Source organism: Oncorhynchus masou, chromosome 4 (assembly GCF_036934945.1).
Source record: "Oncorhynchus masou masou isolate Uvic2021 chromosome 4, UVic_Omas_1.1, whole genome shotgun sequence".
NCBI lineage: Eukaryota > Metazoa > Chordata > Actinopteri > Salmoniformes > Salmonidae > Oncorhynchus > Oncorhynchus masou.
In genome coordinates, this window is record NC_088215.1 from 16,695,883 (window position 1) to 16,720,492 (window position 24,610).

At 41.6% G+C, this 24,610-nt stretch overlaps 1 protein-coding gene across 1 annotated transcript in view; it reads right to left on the reverse strand.

Annotated features, from left to right (window-relative positions):
* The window catches only part of LOC135524723 (activating transcription factor 7-interacting protein 1-like), a 42,382-nt gene extending 22,000 nt beyond the window's left edge, over positions 1-20,382 (reverse strand). The window contains exons 1-8 of the mRNA XM_064952498.1: positions 20,359-20,382; positions 3,981-4,026; positions 2,497-3,036; positions 1,784-2,294; positions 1,319-1,506; positions 1,012-1,149; positions 737-808; positions 217-275 (exon numbers count right to left, since the gene is read on the reverse strand). Coding sequence (XP_064808570.1) covers positions 217-275; positions 737-808; positions 1,012-1,149; positions 1,319-1,506; positions 1,784-2,294; positions 2,497-3,036; positions 3,981-3,998 — 1,526 coding nt within the window. The 5' untranslated portion in view covers positions 3,999-4,026; positions 20,359-20,382. The remainder of the gene's footprint in view (positions 1-216; positions 276-736; positions 809-1,011; positions 1,150-1,318; positions 1,507-1,783; positions 2,295-2,496; positions 3,037-3,980; positions 4,027-20,358) is intronic.
* Between the last annotated feature and the right edge of the window lie 4,228 nt (positions 20,383-24,610).

The window sequence follows — 24,610 nt, forward strand, 5'->3', positions numbered from 1 at the left end:
GAATTGCCATTCATGATTGCCAATGGTGATTAACACAAGACTACAAACAAACTAAAATAATGGTTGAATCCAACATCTTCATAAAGACTAGAGGCAATGCAATCCCCTGTTTTTGATTACTGTTCACCTGTGATTCACAGGAGGAAATGCATACAAACGACTAAAAGCTTTTCTAAATGAGGAAGTAGTACATTGGCAGTAGGACCAAACTCTTACCGTTGTGTCGGAATGGTGTTTGTAGCAGGTGCAGTCTTGGCAACAGGGGACGTTAGCGCCTGCGAACACACGCCATGGTGACACCTTTAGCCAACACCCTCAGCAATTTGTATTTAATTGTCTATTTGATATTAAAGGTGCAATATGCAGAATTCGTTCCGCCATTTCCTGGTTTCTAAAATTCTAATTGTTCACCTAATTTTAGTTTATGTGACAAAACAAGCAAGTATAGTGTAGAGAATCATTGTACAATTTAAACCCCTGTGATATATAATTTACATAACCAAAAATATTGTATTTTCAGCAAAAGACGCAAAACAAATATTTAGAACGGGAAGCATTCTTAGACTTGTTTTCAATGAGAATGTCAGATCTCTATAACTCACAATTCTATGTGAATTTGGTCGGGTCACCCAAAAAAGTTACATAATGCAGCTTTAACTAATATCGATGAGTAATAGATCACTTACAAAAATATATCTGAGACACCGGGGTCCCATAAATTAACACGATTTCTTACCTCCTGTTTTCTTTTGTTCTCCGAAGCCTGGTTGGCTTCTCCGAATTTCTTCGCTAATCTAGCAATCTTGGCCTGAAAAAGGGTAAGAAACAGTGAGAACCTGTGAGACTTTCCATTTGTAAGGATTTTCATTAGCATTGCTGAATTTTGTGACTATTGAAAACTATGACTATTGCCGACTATAACCATTGACGACAATTTCTGACTGTTGTGACTATTGTCAAGTCGACTTGTAACATACCCGTTACTAGTAGTTTAACATGTAGCTTGCTTACCTGTAGTGTGTTAAGGGTGCTCTGGTGTTTTGTGGCACAATCAATCTTTTCTACCCGGTCTTTTAGCTCTTGTAAACCTTGGTCGAAGACGGTGAGCTGCAGCGCCCTCAACCGCTCCTCAACCATTTTCTGCAGAACCTGAGAAGAAGAGAAACGTAGGATGAGTTCAAGATGCAATTTAGGGCTAGATAGTCTGGGGCAATATTGTTTGAGTGTTACTTTATACCTGACTGGGGGTAAAGTCTTAAACCTGGAGGTAAAATGCGAATATGTGAGAACAGGTATCATCAATTCCTGCCAGACCAACCTTTTCAAGTTTTAGGCGACTGCCACCTTTCGCAGTGATTTTCAACTCGAGCTGAGCTTCCAACTCCACGCCCTGCACCTTCTGCCTCTTCCCGTCTCTTTCAACCTTCCCTCCATCTTTCTCGTCACCTTCCAACAGGGGACGCTTCTGTCCAGAAGAGGAGCTCTTTTCCTCCTTCACCTTCACCCCTGTTGAGACAAAGTGTTCTGGTTTAGATTAATCAGATTATTTTGGTTAATGGTCATGTGATATAATTTCCTGTGTAGTATGCTTGTGTGTATGTTATTAATTTTAGATTTTTTTCCTGTGTTGTTTTATTTGTAAAATGCAATTATTCCCAGATTATATATTTTGTTATAAATCCCAAGAAGTTTGAAAATGAAACATAGCTGGCATAGTAGTGCCTCCTACTATCAGTCAGCCCTGGATGATTTTTCAGGTCTTGCCGATTCTATCATTTCATACCTTTGTCACTTGTGGATGTAGAGGTGGAGAAGGCAAGAGATGAGGTAGAACACCCGGCAGCATTCTGTTTCTCCTTTTTCACCTCCTTTTTCACAGAAACTACCTCCATCTTTTCCTCCTTCGTTACTCCTTCCTTCTCTTTCTGACTATCGTCTTTCTTCTTCACCACCTCTTCTTTGATATCCTGATCCGGCTCAGGGGCAGCAGAGGGGGAGGGGGTGCGTACAGGGGAGGTCATGGTAGCGGCTTTAGGGGAGGCCATGGTAGCGGCTTTGGGGGAGGAAGGTCTCTCTTCCGTGGAAGTGGAGGTCTCAGAGGCCTTGGTCTCTGTATGGTCCTTGTCCGTATCTGTTTCCATGGCCACGGTGTCTTCTTTCTGCTCTGTCCTCTTTTCCTTCCCAGACTCTTCGTCAGACGTGGCGAGCGAGACGGGAGAGAACGAAGAGTCCAGAGGATACTGATCCATAGGGGCTTGGTCCTCATGGCTCTTTACAGTTGTAGTGCAGGCCTCCTGGAGAAGAGAACATCCAGGTAAGTTTGTATTTTAGCCGCCAAACTTAAACACATGGAGAGAAAAAAAATCCTACTTGCGGTGCTTGGACCCCTAACAATGCCAACTTCAACACTTTCCAACTATAACCCCCATTTTACTTAACTTCCAATGTTTCCCATTTATCCATATTTCAGCTCCTCTCACTCGTTCTCATACAAACCTCTTTCTCTATCTCAGGTGCTTTCTCTTCTTTCTCGTCCGTCTTTGCCACCTCCATCTCTGTATCCTTTCCTTCCTTGTCCTTATTGGAAGGCGACGTGGAACACTCGTTTTTCTTTCCCTCTTCCTCCATCTTTTTCAGCACGTCGTTTAGGTTGTGGAATGGCGATGACGGGGAGGGAGTGGCATCTTCCTTGGCTTTGGGGCTTTGGGAGGTTGGTGGGGAGGGAGACAACGATAGGGACAGAGCAAGGGGAGGGGATGGAGAGGTCAGGGAGGTAGGGGAGACTGGGGTTGTGGAACGAGACGTCACCGCTACGTCGTTTTGCTCTCCGTCTGCCCCCTTCTGTGCATCCTCTGGGTGCGTACCGTTCGTCAGTGGGCTACGGGGAGGGGGAGAGCTGGAATTGGACAGGGGTGGGACGGGGGACGACAATGTGCTGTGGAGAGACTCCAGTTGCTGGCGGTCGCTTATCTTCATGGTTTTCCTGGCTCGGAATATCTTCTTCTTCTCTTCTGCCACAGCAACTTCCATTTTAACCTGAGGAATGGGGAAGGAGGGATGGGGATGTTAGTTGGAACAGGTCATGAAAGAATCCTCCTCGGGAATGCTAACAGCACCTGTGCCACCCACCTAGCTTCTACCCACTACAATGGGTACAGATGAGCTATCTTTAAGGCCAAACCGATGTAGTGGTCTGGGACACCACTAGGGGTCACTGTAGAACCCTGTTGGTATGTTTTTCCCCTCTTTGTTCTATTCTAGAAGGTTCTTTTTCACTGTGAGCTCAGCATACAGAACCATTCTATACAAGAGTCAATTTCAGCAGAAAGAGTGACTCAGCAGAAGTCAATCAAAATGGTCTCAAGTCCAGCTTCCTCTCCACTGAAGTTTAGTCCAGCATGTTCGCTCACAACTTTTTGTCCTCAGCATTGCGAACTTGAGATGCCATGTGGTCCAGGGGTGACGAACACACTAACATGACAGAAGACTATACTTTTCACTGTAAGAACACTATCCCTTGCTTCAATTGGCTGACAAGCGTTTGCGTTGTCAAATCCAACACAGCCGGCCCAGTCTGCAGCACGGATATGACATTATCCCAGGGGATGGCAGCAACATTACTTGCTTTTGTCCCTCCCCTTCGCTCTTAATGGTCCTTTTCCTCAGCCAATCAGGGCCCCTAGATACAGCCTCCGTTGGCAACAGGGAGGAAGGGTTATGCAAGGACTGCATGATTTACCTTATACAGTTCCAATTGTCGAACGCATTCCAGCGTCGGGGCTCGGTTCCAATTTGTGCTTATGGAGTTTATATTTCGCTGACAGTCATTTTCTCATAGTTACAGTGACATTGATACAATCATTAAGAACAACAGGCCAATATACAAAATATGACATTCATTTGGATTTTTGGATTTAGTCAAATGTGACCTAGGGGTGTCAGTGGTCCTATATTATATTAGATTTAAAATAATATCTCACCTGGAGGTTTCCGATCATGGATTTGACACCAAAAGGATCCAATAACCTAGAGGGGGAGGGGGAAATGCATTTATTATTAATTCAATGTAACGACTTAAAGCACATTTCAGCAACATATAGAGTGTTTCATTAATAAGTACATCATAAAAAAAACAAGTTGCAGACATGTTTTACTAGTCAAGAGATGGTGGCCGTAATAATTGATAATAGAACAGGCCGCAGGTGTTGCAAAGCTCCTGACAGTTTGACGTTTTACAAGTAGGGTATTCCACAATGGCTAAAAACCAGCCAAAAATGGTAGGCTAGTCTTCACAAATGAGATTTACTATCATTACTTAGGCTTCTATGCTTCAAGATACATCTTGAAATGTCCAGATAATTGTTTCACAATTTTCTAGAACATCCACCACACACAGAGACAAACTCGCACAACAGGCTTCACACAGAGGATGACGACAAAATTAAGCATTTGAAAGTACATTTTCGGCACAGAACTGATCAGTTTGTGCAGAAGGCTCCACAGGACAAATACAGAGATAAAACATAAAAAGAATGAATTCCAAGCTAAAGGCACGGACAAACTACAGTGTGAATAATGGAAGATGATTAGCCATCTGCCTCGCCTGAACACTCCAAATATGAGCAGAAACTACAGACAGCAGTCAGAGAAACTGTAAAATACTATAAAAAGAAAAACTAACTAATACTATACAAAAATATTAAAACTATTTGGTCATAGCAACCTACATATGGAGCAATAGGCCTTTAGCCTAGTTACGATACACCATTCTAGTTGACGTAGTGAAACCGTTACCTAGCATTGCGGTCTGATCCCTAGTGATATTTTACTTTCCATAGGGACAGGTTACGCATGTCACTGAATGACATTATCACTCATCAAAATGCAGTGGTTTCCAAATAACGAACACATCTGCGAAACAACAAAATAACCATGATATTGTTGAGGTGAGGAGTAGGTTATTTTTTCTAAATGTTTCTCAGAAATTGGCAGATACTGCTATCCGAACCAATTGATTTTCACCCAGCATATTAAAATGAGCTAGGTCATCAGGTGCTTTAGTTTGGCCCTGTAAACTCAATAAATTCCAGGCCCAATAAACTGCATTATTGTATCAGTTCCAGGTACAACAGTCTACTGCATTTTTGCTGCATTGCTGCCTCGACAGACTGCAGTAGACTGCTTACAGCTATATAAATAGGCCACGTGGCTGGTGGCCCCACCCCATGTGCCTTTGACTTCAATGTGCAGCCTGGTATCACATGACAAACAGTCACATAAATTTTACAACATCCGTTAAGCAACCTACACACAGAGAGAGCGCGTCCTTTACACAGACTGTGCAAACTAAGTTACAGCTCTAGTCAGACAAAGCTGCAGGCTACGCTAGCCTACATACCAATGACACTCTGTTACAACTAAGCACACAGCTACCCCTCATATCAATACAGATAAGGGGGGTTTGAGTTCTATTTTGAGTTTGATCATTTATCAAACATTTTTATTATGTCCTTCGACTTAAAAAATGGCCTGAGAATGGATGATGAAAAATACATTCCTTAATATTTGCCTCATTCATTTACTATATCAACTATTATCATATGATTCTCTCACCCCTGATGAGTTTCCTTGATATAAAACTAATAAGGTGAAATCACATTCTATTATGTTACAACGACTCACATTCCAATGTTATTGCACACTGTGCGCAGTCTTCCCCTCCCCCACTCTTTCATTACCCGCGTTCTGGATTCACTGCAGAAAAAACAAAATGGCCACCAGCTCTCATGTGTGCGCAGCCAGCCAAGCTGAGCCCTGCTAACTGAACACGCATCCAATCCACTGTAGTACAATAGTGTATCAAGTCACATTCATGTCAATAAGTTTTTTGCACCATATGCCAAATTTTGCATAGGTTTCGTAAGTCATTTGTATAAAAGGTTCGTTTAAGTTTGGGAAAAAAAGAAAGTCAAAAAAATATGTAGTTATGATGTACTTCCTCATCCATCCCACATCATTGTGTTAATTTATGCTGATCAATTTTGTTACAATGTATTTAGTTTGGGTATATTTTCTCCTGAAGGTCCATGATGCGGTTCAAGCTAGTCCTCCGCTGTACTATATACTACAGTATTTACTGATTGATGTGGGCCATAGATGATTGGTATCTGGTCTGCAAGAGCTGTAAACGGTCCACTGTATACCTCCAAAATGGAGGGGAAAAAAAGATTCCTCATCACCATCTTGTCCTTGCTTCTATTCCTTTGGTAATATTTGTCTCCTCTGACCAACACTACTGATTTAATAGGTTAGTAGTACTTGACTAGTACTGTGTTTGGTTCATAGCGCACAACAATTCCAGACGGTTATGTGGCCACACAGCAGCACAATTCACAAATGTATGGGCACATCCGTGATTGCAGCACCTTATAAATACACTGGCCAAAATTATGTGGACACCTGCTTGTCAAACATCTCATTCCAAAATTATGTGCATTCATATGAAGTTGGTCCCCCCTTTGCTGCCAAACCAGCCTACACTCTTCTGGGAAGGCTTTTCACTAGATGTTGGAACATTGCTGCGGGGACTTGCTTCCATTCAGCCACAAGCCACAAAAGCATTAGTGAGGTCGGACACTGATGTTGGGCGATTAGACCTGGCTCGCAGTTGGCGTTCCAATTCAACCCAAGGTGTTTTATGGGGTTGAGGTCAGGGCTCTGTGCAGGCCAGTCAAGTTCTTCCACACCAATCTCTACAAACCATTTCTGTATGAACCTCGCATTGTACACAGAGGTATTGCCATGCTGAAACAGCAAAGGGCCTTCCACAAACTGTTGCCAAAGTTGGAAGCACAGAATCATCTGGAATGCAATTGTACGCTGTAGCGTTAAGATTTCCCTTCACTGGAACTAAAGGGCCTAGCCCGATTCATGAAAAACAGCCCCAGACCATTATTCCTCCACCAAACTTGAGTTGGAACTTTGCATTCAGGCAGGTAGCGTTCTCCTGGCATCAACCAAGCCCAGATTCGTCCATCGGACTGCCAGAAAGTGAAATGTGATTTGTCACTCCAGAGAACGTGTTTTCACTGCTCCAGAGTCCAATGGTGGCGAGCTTTACACCACTACAGCCGATGCTTGGCATTGCGCATGGTGATCTTAGGCTGGTGTGCGCGGATGCTCGGCCATGGAAAGCCATTTCATGCCGCTCCCGACGAACAGTTCTTGTGCTGAAGTTGCTTCCATAGGCAGTTTGAAACTCGGTAGTGAGTGTTGCAACGGAGGACAGACAGTTTTTACACGCTACATGTTTCAGCACTCGGCAGTCACGTTCTGTGAACTTGTGTGGCCTATCACTTCACGGCTGGGGCTGCTCCTTGACATTTCCACTTCACAATAACAGCTCTTACTGTTGACTGGGGCAGCTCTAGCAGGGCAAACATTTTACCAACTGATTTGTTGGAAAGGTGGCATCCTATGACCGTGCCAAATTGAAAGTCACAGAGCTTCAGTAAGGCCCTTCTAATGTCAATGTTTGTCTATGGAGATTGCATGGCTGCGTGCTCGATTTTATACACCTATCAGCAACAGGTGTAACTGAGAAGTCCATGCAACATCTCAAAATTACTTTTAAAAAGTATGCGGGTAGGCAATTCCTATCATTTGTCAATGTAAAATACTGCTGATCTTACAACCTTAAGCATAGGGCAATACGAACACAAATTAAATACGAACACAACTTAAATAAACTCTTGCTACACAGCAGTGAGAGGATATGGTCAAACCAAAAAGTTAGCAGAGACGGGCTGGGCTTCAAGCCTAGTCCAAGATACAGTTTTATTTAGTAAATGTTTTCTCCTGTTAAATCAGAGGCTTTTAATCCAAGTACAGGGTGCTCATATGTTCTGTTGCTATGCCTATGTGAGCTGTATCCTCAGGCTACCGGCATACATTTCAGGAACTCCATTCAGATGACTATTTCAGTGTTAATTCCCTTTGATTTCAGATCTCTCAAGACACAGGAAAATGGAGGCTATCGCTCGCAGCAATGTTGAGTAAATATTTTAAGTTGAATTTTACATTCAAGACTGATTTAAGTGACCTAGGTGGTCTGCAGAAATCTTCAAGAATTCCTCCACTTACTTTTCACTGCCTCAACAAAGACTAATGACAGCCTCAGAATAATGAGACGTTTGTTAACTGGATTCAATCCAAGATGATCTGTACCTTTCATACCCCAGGAGTGTTTTCAATCAGTAGCAAGGCGGGAGGAGTCATGCAACATGAGTTTTGATTAGCATTGCTATCCCAGTGTTGATCAGACCCAGTTTGGATATTTGTCACATTTACAGTTTTATTTTGTAAGATCCCAAAAGAACTCCATTTGCCAGGAAAACAATAGGAGAACATTTTGGTAGATATGAAGATATCACCTTCCTGTTTAAGCTCCTGTTCTTGTTCCAGTGCCAATGATTATTCAATACAGTTCACTTGTCAGACAAAAGTTTTTTACATATTCAAACATAATGCTTAAGGCTTCCAGCATTCTCTCCAAACTGTTCTGACCCTTTCACTTCCTCTCACAAATAGCAGGGCATGAAAATCTAAATGCCAAAAATGCTACTTTACGAATACAGAAAATATATACAAATATTTCACCTAATACAAAACAAACAGCCCCATTGCACAATATATTATTTAAAAATAACACACACAAAAACGTATATTATCTACGTTTCGGAATCGTGGTTACTGTAGCACTCTTTAACAAAAAAAAAGAAATTTCAACAGTAGCCAAGTTAAATACTGAAATGTAGTCCAAGATACTAGTCAGAATAGAGCAACATGGGTATAGGTGTACAAGATTCTTTAAAATCTGAAATTCAAGTAAACCTTGAACAGGAGAAGTCTGGAGAAGTAGGCCTTCCGTTGGACAGAGGTCTTGCGCGCGATTTGTTCGGCTGTGTTGATTGAGGGAACTAGCAACAGCAGAGGGAGGAAGAAAAAGAGCGGGAGGGTGAGGGGGACTAAGGTTGGACTGTTCCATCTGTTTCAGCATAGAATGTTATTGTGCAAGGCTGTGCGCACAGTGAAACCTTCATAGTCTCAGCATCATGGCTCAACACAGAAAAAACTGACCCAGCACAGGCTGACAAACAACACAATGTAACACCTTCAGAACAAAATTCTCCCCTTTAGGATTTCCATCAGTGGCCATACTAAAACCTATTAAAACAAATGCAAATTATACATTTTTAGTAACTTTGGCAGAAGCATGCAGCACAAAGACTGCTTTTTTGCCAGCAAAAAAACTCAGGCTAGAAGCGCAGTCAGTACTAGAGTGCACAGCCTGACACACTTAGTACCACCCCTCCCCCACACTAGCACAGTTTAACGCTGCATGGAAAATTACAGCCTAGCTAGGACTAAACCACTCTGAAAGAAGTAGGGGGAAATATTTGTTTCTAACTAGAGAGGGTGGTAGAGAGAGAACCGTTTAATTAACCACCAGAAATCTAGTCTACTTCTGTCGTAAAATAAGAACGCAGGTGAAAATAAGGACCTTTCACTGTAATGCTTTTTAAAAAGCCTGAGAGAGTATATAACCTTAGACACCATAGTCAAATGTATCAATGTTTACGAGTTGTACAATTTGACAAATATCAATCAATACAGGGATCAATCATGTTCCTTGTACCTGAACACCAGTATGGAATATTAGGGACTGAGCACACTATACACTGCCTTCGGAAAGTATTCAGACCCCTTGACTTGTTCCACATTACATTCCCAGCAATCTACAAACAATACCCCATAATGACAAAGCAAAAACAGGTTTAGACTTTTTGCATACAGAAATAGTTTATTTACATAAGTATTCAGAGCATTTGCTATGAGACTCAAAATTTATCTCTGGTGCATCCTGTTTTCAGTGATCATCCTTGAGTTGTTTCTACAACTTGAATGGAGTCCACCTGTGGTAAATTCAATTGATTGGACATGATTTGGAAAGGCATATACCCGTCTTTATAAGGTCCCACAGTTGGCAGCGCATGTTAGAGTAAAAACCAAGCCATGAGGTCGAAGGAATTGTCTGTAGAGAGCTGAAACAGGATTGTGTCGAGGCACAGATCTGGGGAAGGAAACTAAAACATTTCTGCAGCATTGAAGGTACAAGAACAAAGTTGCCTCCATCATTCTTAAATGGAAGAAGTTGGAACCACCAAGACTCTTCAAAGAGATGGACACCCGGGCAAACTGAGCAATTGGGGGAGAAAGGCCTTGGTCAGGGAGGTGACCAAGAACCCAATGGTGACTCTGACAGAGCTCCAGATTCCTCTGTGGAGATGGTTGTCCTTTTGGAAGGTTCTCCCATCTCTGCAGCACTCCACCAATCAGGACTTTATTGTAGAGTGGCCAGATGGAAGCCACTCCACAGTAAAAGGCACATAACAGCCCGCTTGTAGTTTGCCAAAAGCAAACTAAAGGACTCACAGACCATGAGAAACAAGATTCCCTGGTAGGATGAAACCAAGATTGAATTATTTGGCCTGAATGCAAACCGTCACATCTGAAGGAAACCTGGCACCATCCCTACGGTGAAGCATGGTGGTAGCAGCATCATGCTGTGGCGATGTTTTTCAGCAGCAGGGACTGGGAGAGTAGTCAGCATCAAGGGAAAGATGAATGGAGCAAAGTACAGAGAGATCCTTGATGAAAACTTGCACCAGAGTGCTCAGGACCTCAGACTGGGTGCGAAGGTTTACCTTCCAACAGGACAACGACCCTAAGCACACAGCCAAGACAATGCAGGAGTGGCTTCGGGACAAGTCTCTGAATGTCCTTGAGTGGCCCAGCCAGAGCCCGGACCTGAACCCGATCGATCGAACATCTCTGGAGAGACCTGAAAATAGCTGTGCAGCGACGCTCCCCATCCAACCTGACAGAGCTTGAGAGGTTCTGCAGAGAAGAATGGGAGAAACTCCCCAAATACAGTTGTGTCAAGCTCATAGCGTCATACCCAATAAGACTCGAGGCTGTAGTTGCTACCAAATGTGCTTCAACAAAGTACAGAGTAAAGGCTCAGAATACTTATGCACATGTGTGAAAAAAAAATCGAAGAACCTGTTTTTGCTTTGTCATTATGGGGTATTGTGTGTGATTCATGAAGAGAAAAAACAATTTAATCCATTTTAGAATAAGGCTGTAACCTAAATACTTTCCGAAGGCACCGTAGATAGAAAATATACAAAGATAACAGAGGTAAAACACACCATTACTGAGAAGAAAGTGTGATAAAATTGTTTAGAAATAAAGATTTTACATAACAGACAGACCTATAATCACTAACGGCAATAGCAATACAATGATAAAGCGAACATGCACAGAAAAAGACGGTTGTTGATTGTTTTTTACTCATTGTTGAGAGTCAGGACTAAACTGTTTTATGTGCTTAGATTACATGTTCTTGGATTACATGACAAACCCAAAAATAGATTGTTTAAAAATGCTGCTGATATTACAGTTATTCAGTAAAACACTAGCCAGTTAATAGCTCACTGCGTAGTATGCCCATCCCCCACTCTTTCATAGACAGCGTGAGGACTGCCAGCAGAAACTCAAAATGTCCGCCAGTGCTGCTGCTGTGTGCAGCCAGGCTTAGCACTTGGCAGCTGTTGGCTGAAACATTCACTTGTGCAGGAGGACGAGAGTTTAAACTCCTCCCATTTTACTCTAAACATAATAATACACTGAACAAAACCAAGCAAAAACGTCAAAGATTTTACTGAGTTACAGTTCATATAAGGAAATGAGTCAATTTAAATAAATAAATTGGGCCCTAATCTATGGATTTCACATGACAGGGAATACGGATATGCATCTGAAACCTTTAAAAAAAGAGGTAGGGGCATAGATCAGAAAACCAGTCCGTATCTGGTGTGACCACCATTTGCCTCATGCAGTGCAACATCTTCTTCGCATAGAGGTTATCAGGCTGTTGATTGTGGCCTGTGGGATCTGGATCACGCGGTCGTACATGATCTGTACACAAATTGTGTACAGATCCTTGCAACAAAGGGCCATGCATTATCATGCTGAAACAAGACGTGATGCCGGCAGATCTTCATGCATTCAAATCGCAAACGATAAAATGCAATTGTGTTCATAGCTTATGCCTGCTCATAACATAACCCCAACGCCACCATGGGGTACTCTGTTCATAACATTGACATCAGCAAACCACTCGCCCACACATACACGCTACACTGTCTGCAATCTGTCCGGTGTAGTTGACATCGGGATTCATCTGTGAAGAGCACACTTCTGCAGCGTACCAGTGGTCATCGAAGGGAGGCTATTCCCACTGAAATCGGTTATGACGCAAAACTGCAGTCAGGTCAAGACCCTGGTAAGGACAACGAGCACGCAGATGATTTTTCCGAGACAGTTTGTGCAGAAATTCTTTGGTTGTGCAAACCCACAGTTTCATCAGCTGTCCGGGTGGCTGGTCTCATCAAGGATCCCACAGGTGAAGAAGCCGGATGTGGAGGTCCTAGGCTGGCGTGGTTACACGTGGACTGTGGATGTGATGCCGGTTGGACATACTACAACTCTAAAACAACGTTGGAAACGGCTTATGGTAAAAAATATATATATATTAAATTCTCTGGCAACAGCTCTGGTGGACATTCCAGCAGTCAGCATGCCAACTGCACAGTCCCTCAAAACTTGACACATGACATTGGTGACAAAAATGCACATTTTAGTGGCCTGTTAATGATCATGCTGTTTATTCAGCTTCTTGATATGCCACACCTGTCAGGTGGATGGATTATCTTGGCAAAGGAGAAATGCTCACTAACAGGTATGTAAACAAATTTGTGCACAAAATTAGAGAAATAAGCTTTTTGTGCATATGGAAAATGTCTGGGATCTATTATTTCAGCCTAGGTAAGATGTGACCAACACCTTACATGTTGTGTTCATATTTTTCTTTTTGTGTTCATATTTTTCTTTAGTATACATACAACGGGGATTGTAGAGAAATATTGCAATTTGTAACATTATTTGTCTCATGTATTGAGTCCTGAAAAAGATCGCTGACTCTGATGGAAATACTGATTTGACCAAAATGTCATCCGAATGGATGATGACAAATAATGTTCAGTCACATTTTTCCTCATAACTTTACAATAAAAACTATTAACATGTTATTTTCTAATATTAGTTTCCTTGTTAAAAAACAAACAAAAAAAGGTGAAATCATATCCTGTTATGTTGCAACAGTGCTGTTAACATTCCAATGTTATTGCACAGTGCTCGTAGTCCTCCCCTCCCCCACTCTTTCACTACCCGCGTTCTGGATTCACTGCAGAAAAAACAAAATGGCCACCATCTCTGCTGTGTGCACAGCCAGGCTGAGCCCTCACAGGCTACTACCTGAACACATATTCAATCCACTGAATCACCTCCATGTTAATAAAGTATTTGCTCTGTATGCCAATTTTGCAGTCTGTTTCATTTGTTTTTTTATTTGTATAAAAAGTTAGTTTACGTTTGCTTTTTACTAGATGTATATTTTTTCAAAGTAGTTATGATGTACTTCCTCCTCCATCCCACACCATTTTCTGTTAGGTTATGCTGATCAATTAGGTTAAATGTATTTCATTTGGGTATATTTTCTCCTGAAGGTCCATGATGCGGTTCAAGCTAGTCCTCCGCTGTACTATATACTGCAGCAATTACAGATTGATGTGGGCCATAGATGATTGGTTTCTGGTCTGCAATAGCTGTAAACGGTCCACTGTATACCTCCAAACTGGAGGGGAAAAAAGATTCCTCATCACCATCTTGTTCTTGCTTCTATTCCTTTGGTAATGTTTGTCTCCTCTGACCAACACTAGTGATTTACTAGGCTAGTAGTACTTGACTAGTACTGTGTTCTGTTCATAGCTCATAACAATTCTAGAGGGGTATGTGGCCAAACAGCAGCACAACAATTCAGATGTGTAAAATCAGGGAAAGGCTTGACAATTTATTGGCAGATCTCTGATTGCAGCGCATTATAAATATCTTTCCAGTGATCTGCCCATTCCTGAATTCATTCGTATGACAACACAGGCACCGGCTAACATCTCAAAATTACTTTTTAAAACTATTTGGTTATTCAGAAAGGCAATTTTTCTCATTTGTCATTGTAAAACACTGCTGATCTTTAAAATCATTAGCATCGGGCAATACGAAGAAAAAGAAACCTGTCTTGCAGGTTTGGTTCAACCAAAAGGTTAGCAGAGTTGGGATGGGCTCCAAGCCGTAGTCCATGCTACATTATATTTAGTGAATGTTTTTTCCTGTTAAATGAGTGCCCTCATATTCTGTTGCTAGGCCTATGTGAGCTGCATCCTCAGGCTGATGGCATACATTTCAGAAACTCCTTTCAGATTATAATTTCTGTGAAAATTCCCTCCGCTTTGAGATCATTCCCAATACACAGGCAAAGGTAGGAGATCAGTCTCAGCAATGTTGATGAAACATTGTATGTTAAATTCCACAACTGATTTGGCTGAGGTAGGTGGTCTGCAGAAATCTTCAAGAATTCCTGCTCTTACTTCACTGCCTCGACAAGAACAAATTACTGTTGACAGCTCTGAATAATGAACCGTTTGTTAATTGGACTTGATGCAAGCTCATTTCTACCTTTAAAACCTTAGGTGTGTTTTTCAATTAGTGGCAAGGCGGGAGGAACCACGCAACACGAGCTTTGATCAGTGTTCATATCCCAGTGTTGATCAGAGACCGTTTGTGGTTTTGTAGCATTAATTTTTTTCCCTCCATAGAACTCCATTGGCCAGGAAACCAATAGGAGAAAATATTGGTAGATATAGAGATATCACCTTCCTATTAAAGCTCCTGTTCTTGTTCCGGTGCCAATGATGATTCAAGACCTTTTTCAATTGTCAGACAAAGATTTTTACACATTAAGACTGGTTGAAAATCATTGCCCCCAACTGTTTTGACCCTCTCATTGTCCACAAATAGCAGGGCATGGACAATCTAAATGTCAAAGCTGCTACTTTTTTACTAGAGAAAATAAATACAAATACTTTTTCCTAATACAAAACATAAATACAGCGCTATTGTAAAAAATATTAGAAAAAAAAAATAACACTTCATAAAAAACATCTATGTTTTGGAATTGGGGTTAGCACAGCACTCCTTCACGGAACAAAAAATATAACAATATCCAAGTTCAATACTAAAATGTCGCCCATGATACTAGTCAAAATAGAGCAACACCATTATAGGTGTACAACATTCTTCAAAAAAAGTTCAAGTAAACCTTGAACAGGAGTAGTCTGGAGAAGGCCTTCCGTTGGACAGAAATCGTACACATGATTCATTTGGCTGTGTTGATTGTACTAGCAACAGCAGAGGGAGGAAGAAAAAAAGCAGGAGGGTGAGGGGGGCTAAGGTTGGACTGTTCCATCTGTTTCAGCATAGTGTCTTTGTGCAAAGTTGTGCACACAGTGAAACTGCCATAGTCTCAGCCTAATGGCTCAACACAGCCAGCACAGGCAACACTGACCCAGCACAGGCTGACAAACTGCACAATGTAACACCCTCAGAACAAAACATATGGAAACAACAGGATTTTCTCCCTTTGGGATTTACCTCAGGGTAGCCATAATAAAAGCTACAACAATAAATGTTTTTAGTAAATTTAGCAGAAGCATGCAGCACAGACATCATTTTGCCTGCAAAAAATAAACAATGCTAGCAACACAGTCAGTACTAAAGTGCACAGCCTGACACACTTAGTACCACCCCTCCCCCACCCTAGCAGTCTGCAGCTGCATGGAAAACTACAGCCTAGCTAGGACTAAACCATTCAGGTAGAAGTAGGGGGGGGGGGTGTTTTTTTTTCTAACTGGAGAGGGAGGTCGAGAGAACCGTTTAATTAACCACCAGAAATCTAGACTACTTCTGTCCTAAAAAAAGAACGCAAATGAAAAAAAATAACCTTTGGTATAATGTAAAAAAAATAAAAAATAAAAGCCTGAGCGAGTATATAATCTTAGACACCATAGTTAACTGTATCAATGTTTACGAGTTGTAAAACCTGACAAATATCAATCAATACAGGGATCAATCATGTTCCTTGTACATGAACACCATTATAGAATATAGATAAAAAAGGTACACAAGTAACACAGGTGTAACACAATTTCTGAGAAGTGTGATAATGGTTTAGAAATAAGTATTTGTATTAATTAAAAAGGCTGATAATCACTAATGGCAATAGCAATACAATGATAAAGCGAACATGCATAAAAAAAGATAGTAGTTGATAGTTTAGTCCTTCTTGAGAGTCAGGACTATGTTTTCTGTTTCCTGCATAGTTCTTGGATTACAAGGTGAAACCAAAAATAGATAATTTAAAAATGCTGCTGATATTACAGTTATTCAGTACAACTAACACGAGCCAGCTAATAGCTCACTGCGTAGTATGCCCATCCCCCACCCCCTTCCTCTTTCATAGACTGCCTGAGGACTGCCAGCAGAAACTCAAAATGTCCACCAGTGCTGCTGCTGTGTGCAGCCAGGCTTAGTACTTGGCAGCTGTTGGCTGAAACATTCACTTGTGCAGGAGGACTAGAGAGATTAAACTCCTCCTACTTTTAGGTATCATTTTACACTTCACATAATTATTCACTTAACAAAAACAAGCAAAAATGTCAAAGATTTTACTGAGTTACAGTTCATATAAGGAAATTAATCTTAAAATTAGTCTTCATCTATGGATTTTACATGACTGGGAATACAGATATGCATTTGTTGGTCACATATTTCTTTAAAAAAAAGAGGTAGGGGCATTGATCAGAAAACTAGTCAGTATCTGGTGTGAACACCAATTAGCCTTATGCAGCGCAACACATCTCCTTCGCATAGAGGTTATCAGGCTGTTGATTGTGGCCTGTGGAATGTTGTCCCACTCCTTTTCAATGGCTGTGTGAAGTTGATGGATATCGGAGGGATCTGGACCACGCTGTCATACACATTGATCCAGAGCATCCCAAACATGCTCAATTGGTGACATGTCTTGTGAATATGCAGGCCATGGAAGGACTGGGACATTTTCAGCTTCCAGAAATTGTGTACAGATCTTTGAGACATGGGGCTGTGCCTTATCATGCTGAAACATGTGGTGATGGCGGCAGATCTTTGTGCATTCAAATCGCAAATTATAAAATGCAATTGTGTTCATTGTGTGCAGCTTATGCCTGCCCATACCATAACCCCAATGGCACCCTGGGGCACTCTGTTCACAACGTTGACATCAGCAAACCACGTCATACACTCTACGCTCTCTGCCATTTATCCGGTACAGCTGAAATCGGGATTCATCCGTGAAGAGCACACTTCTGCAGCATGCCAGTGGCCATCGAATGGAGCCTTTTCCCACTGAAATCAGTTATGACGCAAAACTGCAGTCAGGTCAAGACCCAGGTGATGACAACGAGCACGCAGATGAGCTTCCCGAGACTGTTTCTGGCAGTGTGTGCAGACATTCTTTGGTTGTGCAAACACATAGTTTCATCAGGTGTCCAGGTGGCTGGTCTCATCGACACCCCACAGGTGAAGAAGTCGGATGTGGAGGTCCTGGGCTGGCATGGTTAAAAGTGGTCTGTGGTTGTGAGGCCAGTTGGATGTACTGCCAAATTCTCTAAAACGATGCTGGAGCGGCTTATGGTAAAGAAATTAACATGACATTTTCTGGCAACAGCTCTGTTGGACATTCCTGCAGTCAGCGTGCCAATTGCACACTCTCTCAAAACTTGAGACATGTGGCATTGTGTGGTGTGTCAAAAATGCACATTTTAGAGTGGTATTTTATTGTCCCCAGCAGAAGGTGCACCTGTGTAATGATCATGATGTTTAATCAGCTTCTTGATATGCCACACCTGTCAGGTGGATGGATTATCTTGACAAAGGAGAAATGCTCACTAACAGGGATGTAAACTAATTGGTCAACAAGATAAGAAAAATAAGCTTTTAGTGCATATGGAACATTTCTAGGATCTTTTATTTCAGCTCATGAAAAATGGGACCAACACTTCATATGTTGCATTCATATTTTTGATCCTACCGAAAGATTGAGAATAACATTATTTGTCTCTTGTATGGACTATTGCTAACAAAGGAACCAAAAGATTGCAATACTGATTTTACCCAAATGTCTTCGAATGGATGATGAAAAATAGTTTAGTCACCTTTTCCCTAGACTTTACAATAAGAATTATAAACATTATTTTCTAATCTCTGATGAGTTTCCTTGATATAAAACAAATGAGGTGAAATCACATCCTATTATGTTACAATGGCGCTGTTCACATTCCAATGTTACTGCACAGTGCGCGTCGTTTCCCCTCCCCACTCCTCTTTCATTACCCGCGTTCTGGATTCACTGCAGAAAAAAACAAAATGTCCGCCAGTTCTGCTGTGTGCACTGCCAGGCTGAGCCCTCACACGCTACTAACTGAACACATATCCAATCCACTGTAGTACAACAGTGCATCAATTTACATCACCTTAATGTTAAATTATTTGCTCTGTATGCTAATTTCACATAGATGGTTTCGTTCGTTTTAACTGTATAAAAAAGTAGGTTAAGTTTGCTTTTTACAAATTGTATATTTTTTCTAAAGTAGTTATTATGTACTTCCTCATCCATCCCACACCATTTTCTGTTTGGTTATGCTGATCGATTAGGTTAAATGTATTTCGTTTGGGTAAATTTTCCTCCTGAAGCTCCCATGATGCGGTTCAAGCTAGTCCTCCGCTGTACTATATACTACGGTATTTACTGATTGATGTGGGCCATAGATGATTGGTTTCTGGTCTGCAATAGGTGTCAACTGTCCACTGTAGGAAAAAAAGACTCCTCATCACCATCTTGTCCTTGCTTCTATTCCTTTGGTAATGTTCGTCTCCTCTGACCAACACTAGTGATTTACTAGGCTAGTAGTACTTGACTAGTACAGTGTTCTGTTCAAAGCTCACAACAATTCCAGAGGGATATGTGGCTACACAGCAGCACAATTCACAGGTGTGTAAAATCAGGGAAAGGCTTGAAAATTCATGGGCACATCTGTGATTGCAGCGCATTATAAATATCTTTCCAGCGATCTGCCCATTCCTGATTTCATCCGTATGAAAGCACAGGCACTGGCAAACAACTGAAAATTACTTTTAAAAACTATGCAGGTATACAGGAAGGCAAGTCCTCTCATTTGTCATTGTAAAAATAGTGCTGATCTTTCAATCAATAGCATTAGCACAGGGCAATACGATGTAAAAAGTGAATAAATACAACTCGCCTGTCTTGCTACACAGCAGTGAGAGGATATGGTCAAACCAAAAAGTTAGCAGAGGCGGGCTGGGCTTCAAGCCTAGTCCAAGATAGTTTTATTTAGTGAATATTCTCTCCTGTTAAATAAGGCCCTGATCCAAGTGCAGAGTACTCTAATGTTCTGTTGCTAGACCAATGTGAGCTGTATCCTCAGGCCGATGGCAAACATTTCAGGAACTCCTTTCAGATGACAATTTCTGTGAAAATTCCCTCCCCTTTTAGATCTCTCCCAATGCACAAGGTAGACGATCAGTCTCAGCAATGTTGAGTAAACATTGTACGTTGAATTTTACATTCACAACTGATTTGGCTGAGGTAGGTGGTCTGCAGAAATCTTCAAGAATTTCTCCACTGCCTCGACAAGGACAAATGACTTGACAGCCTCTGAATAATTAGACTTTTGTTAATTGGACTCGATCCAAGATGATCTCTACCTTTCAAACCTCAGGTGTGTTTTTCAATTAGTGGCAAGGTGGGAGGAGCCACGCAACATGAGCTTTGATCAGTGTTCATATCCCAGTATTGATCAGAGACAGTTTGTGGTTTTATCGCCTTTTACAGTTCATTTTCTAAGATCCTCTTTTGACTTAATTAGCCGGTTAACTAAGAGGAGAAAATATTGGTAGATATGAAGGGATCACTTTCCTGTTCAAGCTTGTGTTCTTGTTCTGGTGCCAATGATGATTCAATATCTTTTTCACTTGTCACACTTGTACCCCCCCCCCCCCCAAATACAAAAGTTCCTAAGACAAAACACACAATGACCAAATACAACGCCATTAGTGTTACATAAATAACAAACAAAAAAACGCATTATCTACGTTTTGGAAGCATTGTTAGCGTAGCACCCTTTTAGCGAACAAACAAAAAAATAGAGTGTAGATACTGGTCAGAATAGAGCAACTTCGGTATAGCTGTTTAAAAATATATAAGAAATTTAAGTAAACCTTGAAAAGGAGTAGTCTGGAGAAGTAGGCCTTCCGTTGGACAGAGGTCGTACGCGTGATTAGTTTAGCTGTGTTGAGGGAACTAGCAACAGCAGAGGAAGTAAGAAAAAAAAGCGGGAGGGTGGTGGGGGGCCTGAGGTCAGACTGTGCCATCTGTTTCAGCATAGTGTGTTCTTTTGCAAGGTTGTGCACACGGGCGCACAGTGAAACCATCACAATCTCATCGCTAAACACGGCCAGCACAGGCAACACTGACTCAGCACAGGCTGACTAACTGCACAATGTAACACCCTCAGAACAAAAAGGTTGTGAACAAAATTATTTTTTGCCTTTAGAATGTACCTCACAATGGCCATCTTAAAAGTTACTACAACAAATGCAAAATATACTACTTATTTAGTAACTTGGCAGAAGCATGCAGCCCAGACTTCTTTTTGCCCGCAAAAAAAGACAGGCTAACAGCACAGTCAGTGCTAAAGTGCACAGCCTGACACACTTAGCGGCCACCCCTCCCCCACCCACCCTAGCAGTCTGCAGCATTTAACGGCCTAGCTAGGACTAAACCATTCTGACAGAGGTAGGGGGAGGATATTTTTTTTTACAACTAGAGAGGGAGCTGGAGAGATAAAAACCATTTAATTAAAACACCAGAAATCTAGACTACTTCTGTCTTAAAATGAGAACGCTAATGAAAATAAGGACCTTTAACTGTTGTGTTTTTAAAAAAGCCTGAGAGAGTATATAACCTTAGACACCTTAGTCAAATGTATCAATGTTTACGAGTTGTACAATTGGACAGATATCAATCAACACAGGGATCAATTATTCTCCATGTGCCTTTACACCAGCTGGGCTTGAAATTAACTTTTTTTTGGCCATTTTTTACATGTCCAAAAGCTCAAACACTTTTTCCAAAAAAAAGGTCTGTGACAATTTTCACATCATTGTATGACGCAAGGAACCACTTTGGAAAATAAAATGCATTTCTATATTTTTTACCATAGAGAATCAGACAAAAATGTTGGCCACACTCAGCCTAATGGCTTCTTTGGACGTTCAAGCCTGTCTCAAAATACAACACTACCGCTTCAAGGCTCTTCTGGTGGATGGTTGGCCATTTTCGGTAGCCAATAAAATATTGCACCATTACAATTACAACCAAATACTTTTTATGTCTTTAGAAAATAATTGCCTACAGGGCTCGTCCTGTCGTCCCTGGGACGATAAACAATACATCTACGGTTTAAAAACAGACCCGGGGAGAATTCTGGGATGACAGATCCAAAATTCATTCAACCACTGTAGATTAAAAAATGTAAAACAATAATGAGGCTGATGCAACAGATCAGGCCATTTAGCATAAAATGTTGCTAAAGTTTAAAAAAAAATCTTATTATAAGCTCAACAATGGCGCACATGGCTGTTGGATATGCGCAAATGTTCTAAAATGCAATTAGCAGGAAAATACCATGTGGTTTTATGTGACAGAGAAGAAAATATCCGTTAGAAATTAAGAAAGAGGGGAGATCTAAAGATGCATCAACTAGCATTGGTTACTAATATGACACATAAAACTTCCAAGTTTTAGACAATTACATTTATGGTTAAATAGTTTCAAAATGCTTCTGCTCAGATTCAAGGTGTGTGATCTGGCAACAGGCACGGTCCTTCACTCTCCAGTAGTGACCATTTAGTCTGAACAAACCCTGCCTCGTGTAGCCTATGTCAACAGAATCAAGCCTTTAGATGTTAATGTTAGGCAAAATTATCTTTCAAAATATTTGTCAAACATGACGGCCGCTTAGCCTATATTTATGCAATTAAAAGTCTCATTAAAACTTTGCTAAATTTTCTGGCGTCTCCCTCATGTCAGCATAGGTTTGGACATGATGTGCATATCACCTACCCTATGACATGTTGTTTTTTAAATTTATGTACATGAAAAATGTATTTGAATATTAAAGCCATTGTCTATTGAATATTGTATCAGGGCCTTCCTTGTTTCATATTGTGAATTTTGTGTGATTTGTTTTACTTGTCCATTCGGACAACTTAAATTTATATTCTTCTTGTCCGACAATTAAAATTTTAAAAATCCTGGACAAGAGGACAAGCATTTATGTCGAGCCCTGACCAGTATGGAATATTAGGGCAGCTGAGCACACTATAGATAGAAAAGATACACGGGAGTACATGTTCTGGTAATCCGTCTGGCCCTGCGGCCTTGTGAATGTTAACCTGTTGTGTGTTTTTCATCTGCGTTACCGAGCATGCGCTGACCAACTGGCAAATGTCTTCACGCTGACCAACTGGCAAATGTCTTCACGGACATTTTCAACCTGTCCCTGGCAGTCTGTAATACCAACATATTGCAAGCAGATCATAGTTCCTGTTCCCAAGAACACTAAGGTAACATGCCTAAATGACTACCGACCAGTAGCTCACACGTCTGTAGCCATGACGTGATTTGAAAGGCAGGTCATGGCTAACATCAACACCATTATTCCAGTAACCCTAGACAGACTCCAATTTGCATACCGCCCCAACAGATCCACAGATGACACAAACTCTATTCCACTCCACACTACCCTTTCCCACCTGGACAAAAGGAACACCTATGTGAGAATGCTATTCATTGACTACAGCTCAGCGTTCAACACCATAGTGCCCTCAAAGCTCATCACTAAGCTAAGAACCCTGGGACTAAACACCTCCCTCTGCAGCTGGATCCTGGACTTCCTGATGGGCCGTCCCCAGTTGGTAAGGGTAGGTAACAACATCTGCCATGCTGATCCTCAACATGTGGGCCCCACAGGGGTGCGTGCTTAGTCCCCTCCTGTAATCCCTGTTCACTCATAACTGCACGGCCAGGCACGACTCCAACACCATCATCAAGTTTGCCAATGACACAAAAATGGTAGGCCTGATCACTGGCAACGATGAGACAGCCTATAGGGAGGAGGTCAGTGACCTGGCAGGACAACAATCTCTCACTCAACATGATCAAGACAAAGGAGATGATTGTGGACAACAGGAAAAGGAGGACCGAGCATGCCCCCATTCTCATCGACGGGGCTGTAGTGGAGCAGTTTTGAAAGCTTCAAGTTCCTTGGTATCCACATCACCAACAAACTATCATGGTCTAAACACACTAAGACAGTCTTGAAGAGGGCACGACAAAACCTATTCCCCCTCAGGAGACTGAAGAGATTTGGCATGGGTCCTCAGATCCTCAAAAGGTTCTACAGCTGCACCATCGAGAGCATCCTGGCTGGTTGCGTCACTACCTGGTATGGCAACTGCTCGGCCTCTAACCGCAAGGCACTACAGAGGGTAGTGCGTACGGCACAGTGCATCACTGGGGCTAAGCTTCCTGCCATCCAGGACCTCGATACCAGGCGGTATCTGAGGAAGGCCCTAAAAATTGTCAGACTCCAGCCACCCTAGTCATAGACTGTTCTCTCTGCAACCACACAGCAAGCGGTACCAAGTCTAGGTGCAAACCGCTTCTTAACAGCTTCTACCCCCATACCATAAGACTCCTGAACAGCTAATGAAAGAGCTACCCAGACCCCTCTTCTACACTGCTGCTACTAACTACTACTACTACTTCCTGTTTATTATCAATGCATAGTCCCTTTAATGCTACCTACATGTACATATTACCTCGACTAACCGGTGCCCCCGCACATTGACTTTGTACCAGTAACCCCTGTATATAGCCTCGCTATTGTTATTTTACTGCCACTGTTTAATTATTTGTAACTTTTATTTTACATTTTTTTACTTAACCCTTATTTCTCTTAAAACATTGTTGGTTAAGGGCTTGTATGTAAGTAAGTAAGCATTTCACTGTAAGGTCTACCTACACCGGGTGTATTCGGTGAATGTGACAAATAAAATGTGATTTGAATTTCTGAGAAGAAAGTGAGATGATAATTGTTTAGTTAATAGGCCTATAATTACTAATGGCAATATCAATACTATGATAAACACCAATAAAAACATCATTCTTGAGAGGCAGGTCTAACCTGTTTTCTGCATCGTCCATACTGCTTGAATTATGAGATTAAACCAAAATTAGATCATTTAAAATTGCTGCTGATATTACAGTTATTCAGTAGAACACTAGCCAGCTAATAGCTCACTGCGTAGTATACCCATCCCCCACACCCTTCCTCTTTCATAGACTGCGTGAGGACTGCCAGCAGAAACTCAAAATGTCCGCCAGTGCTGGTGCAATGGACAACCA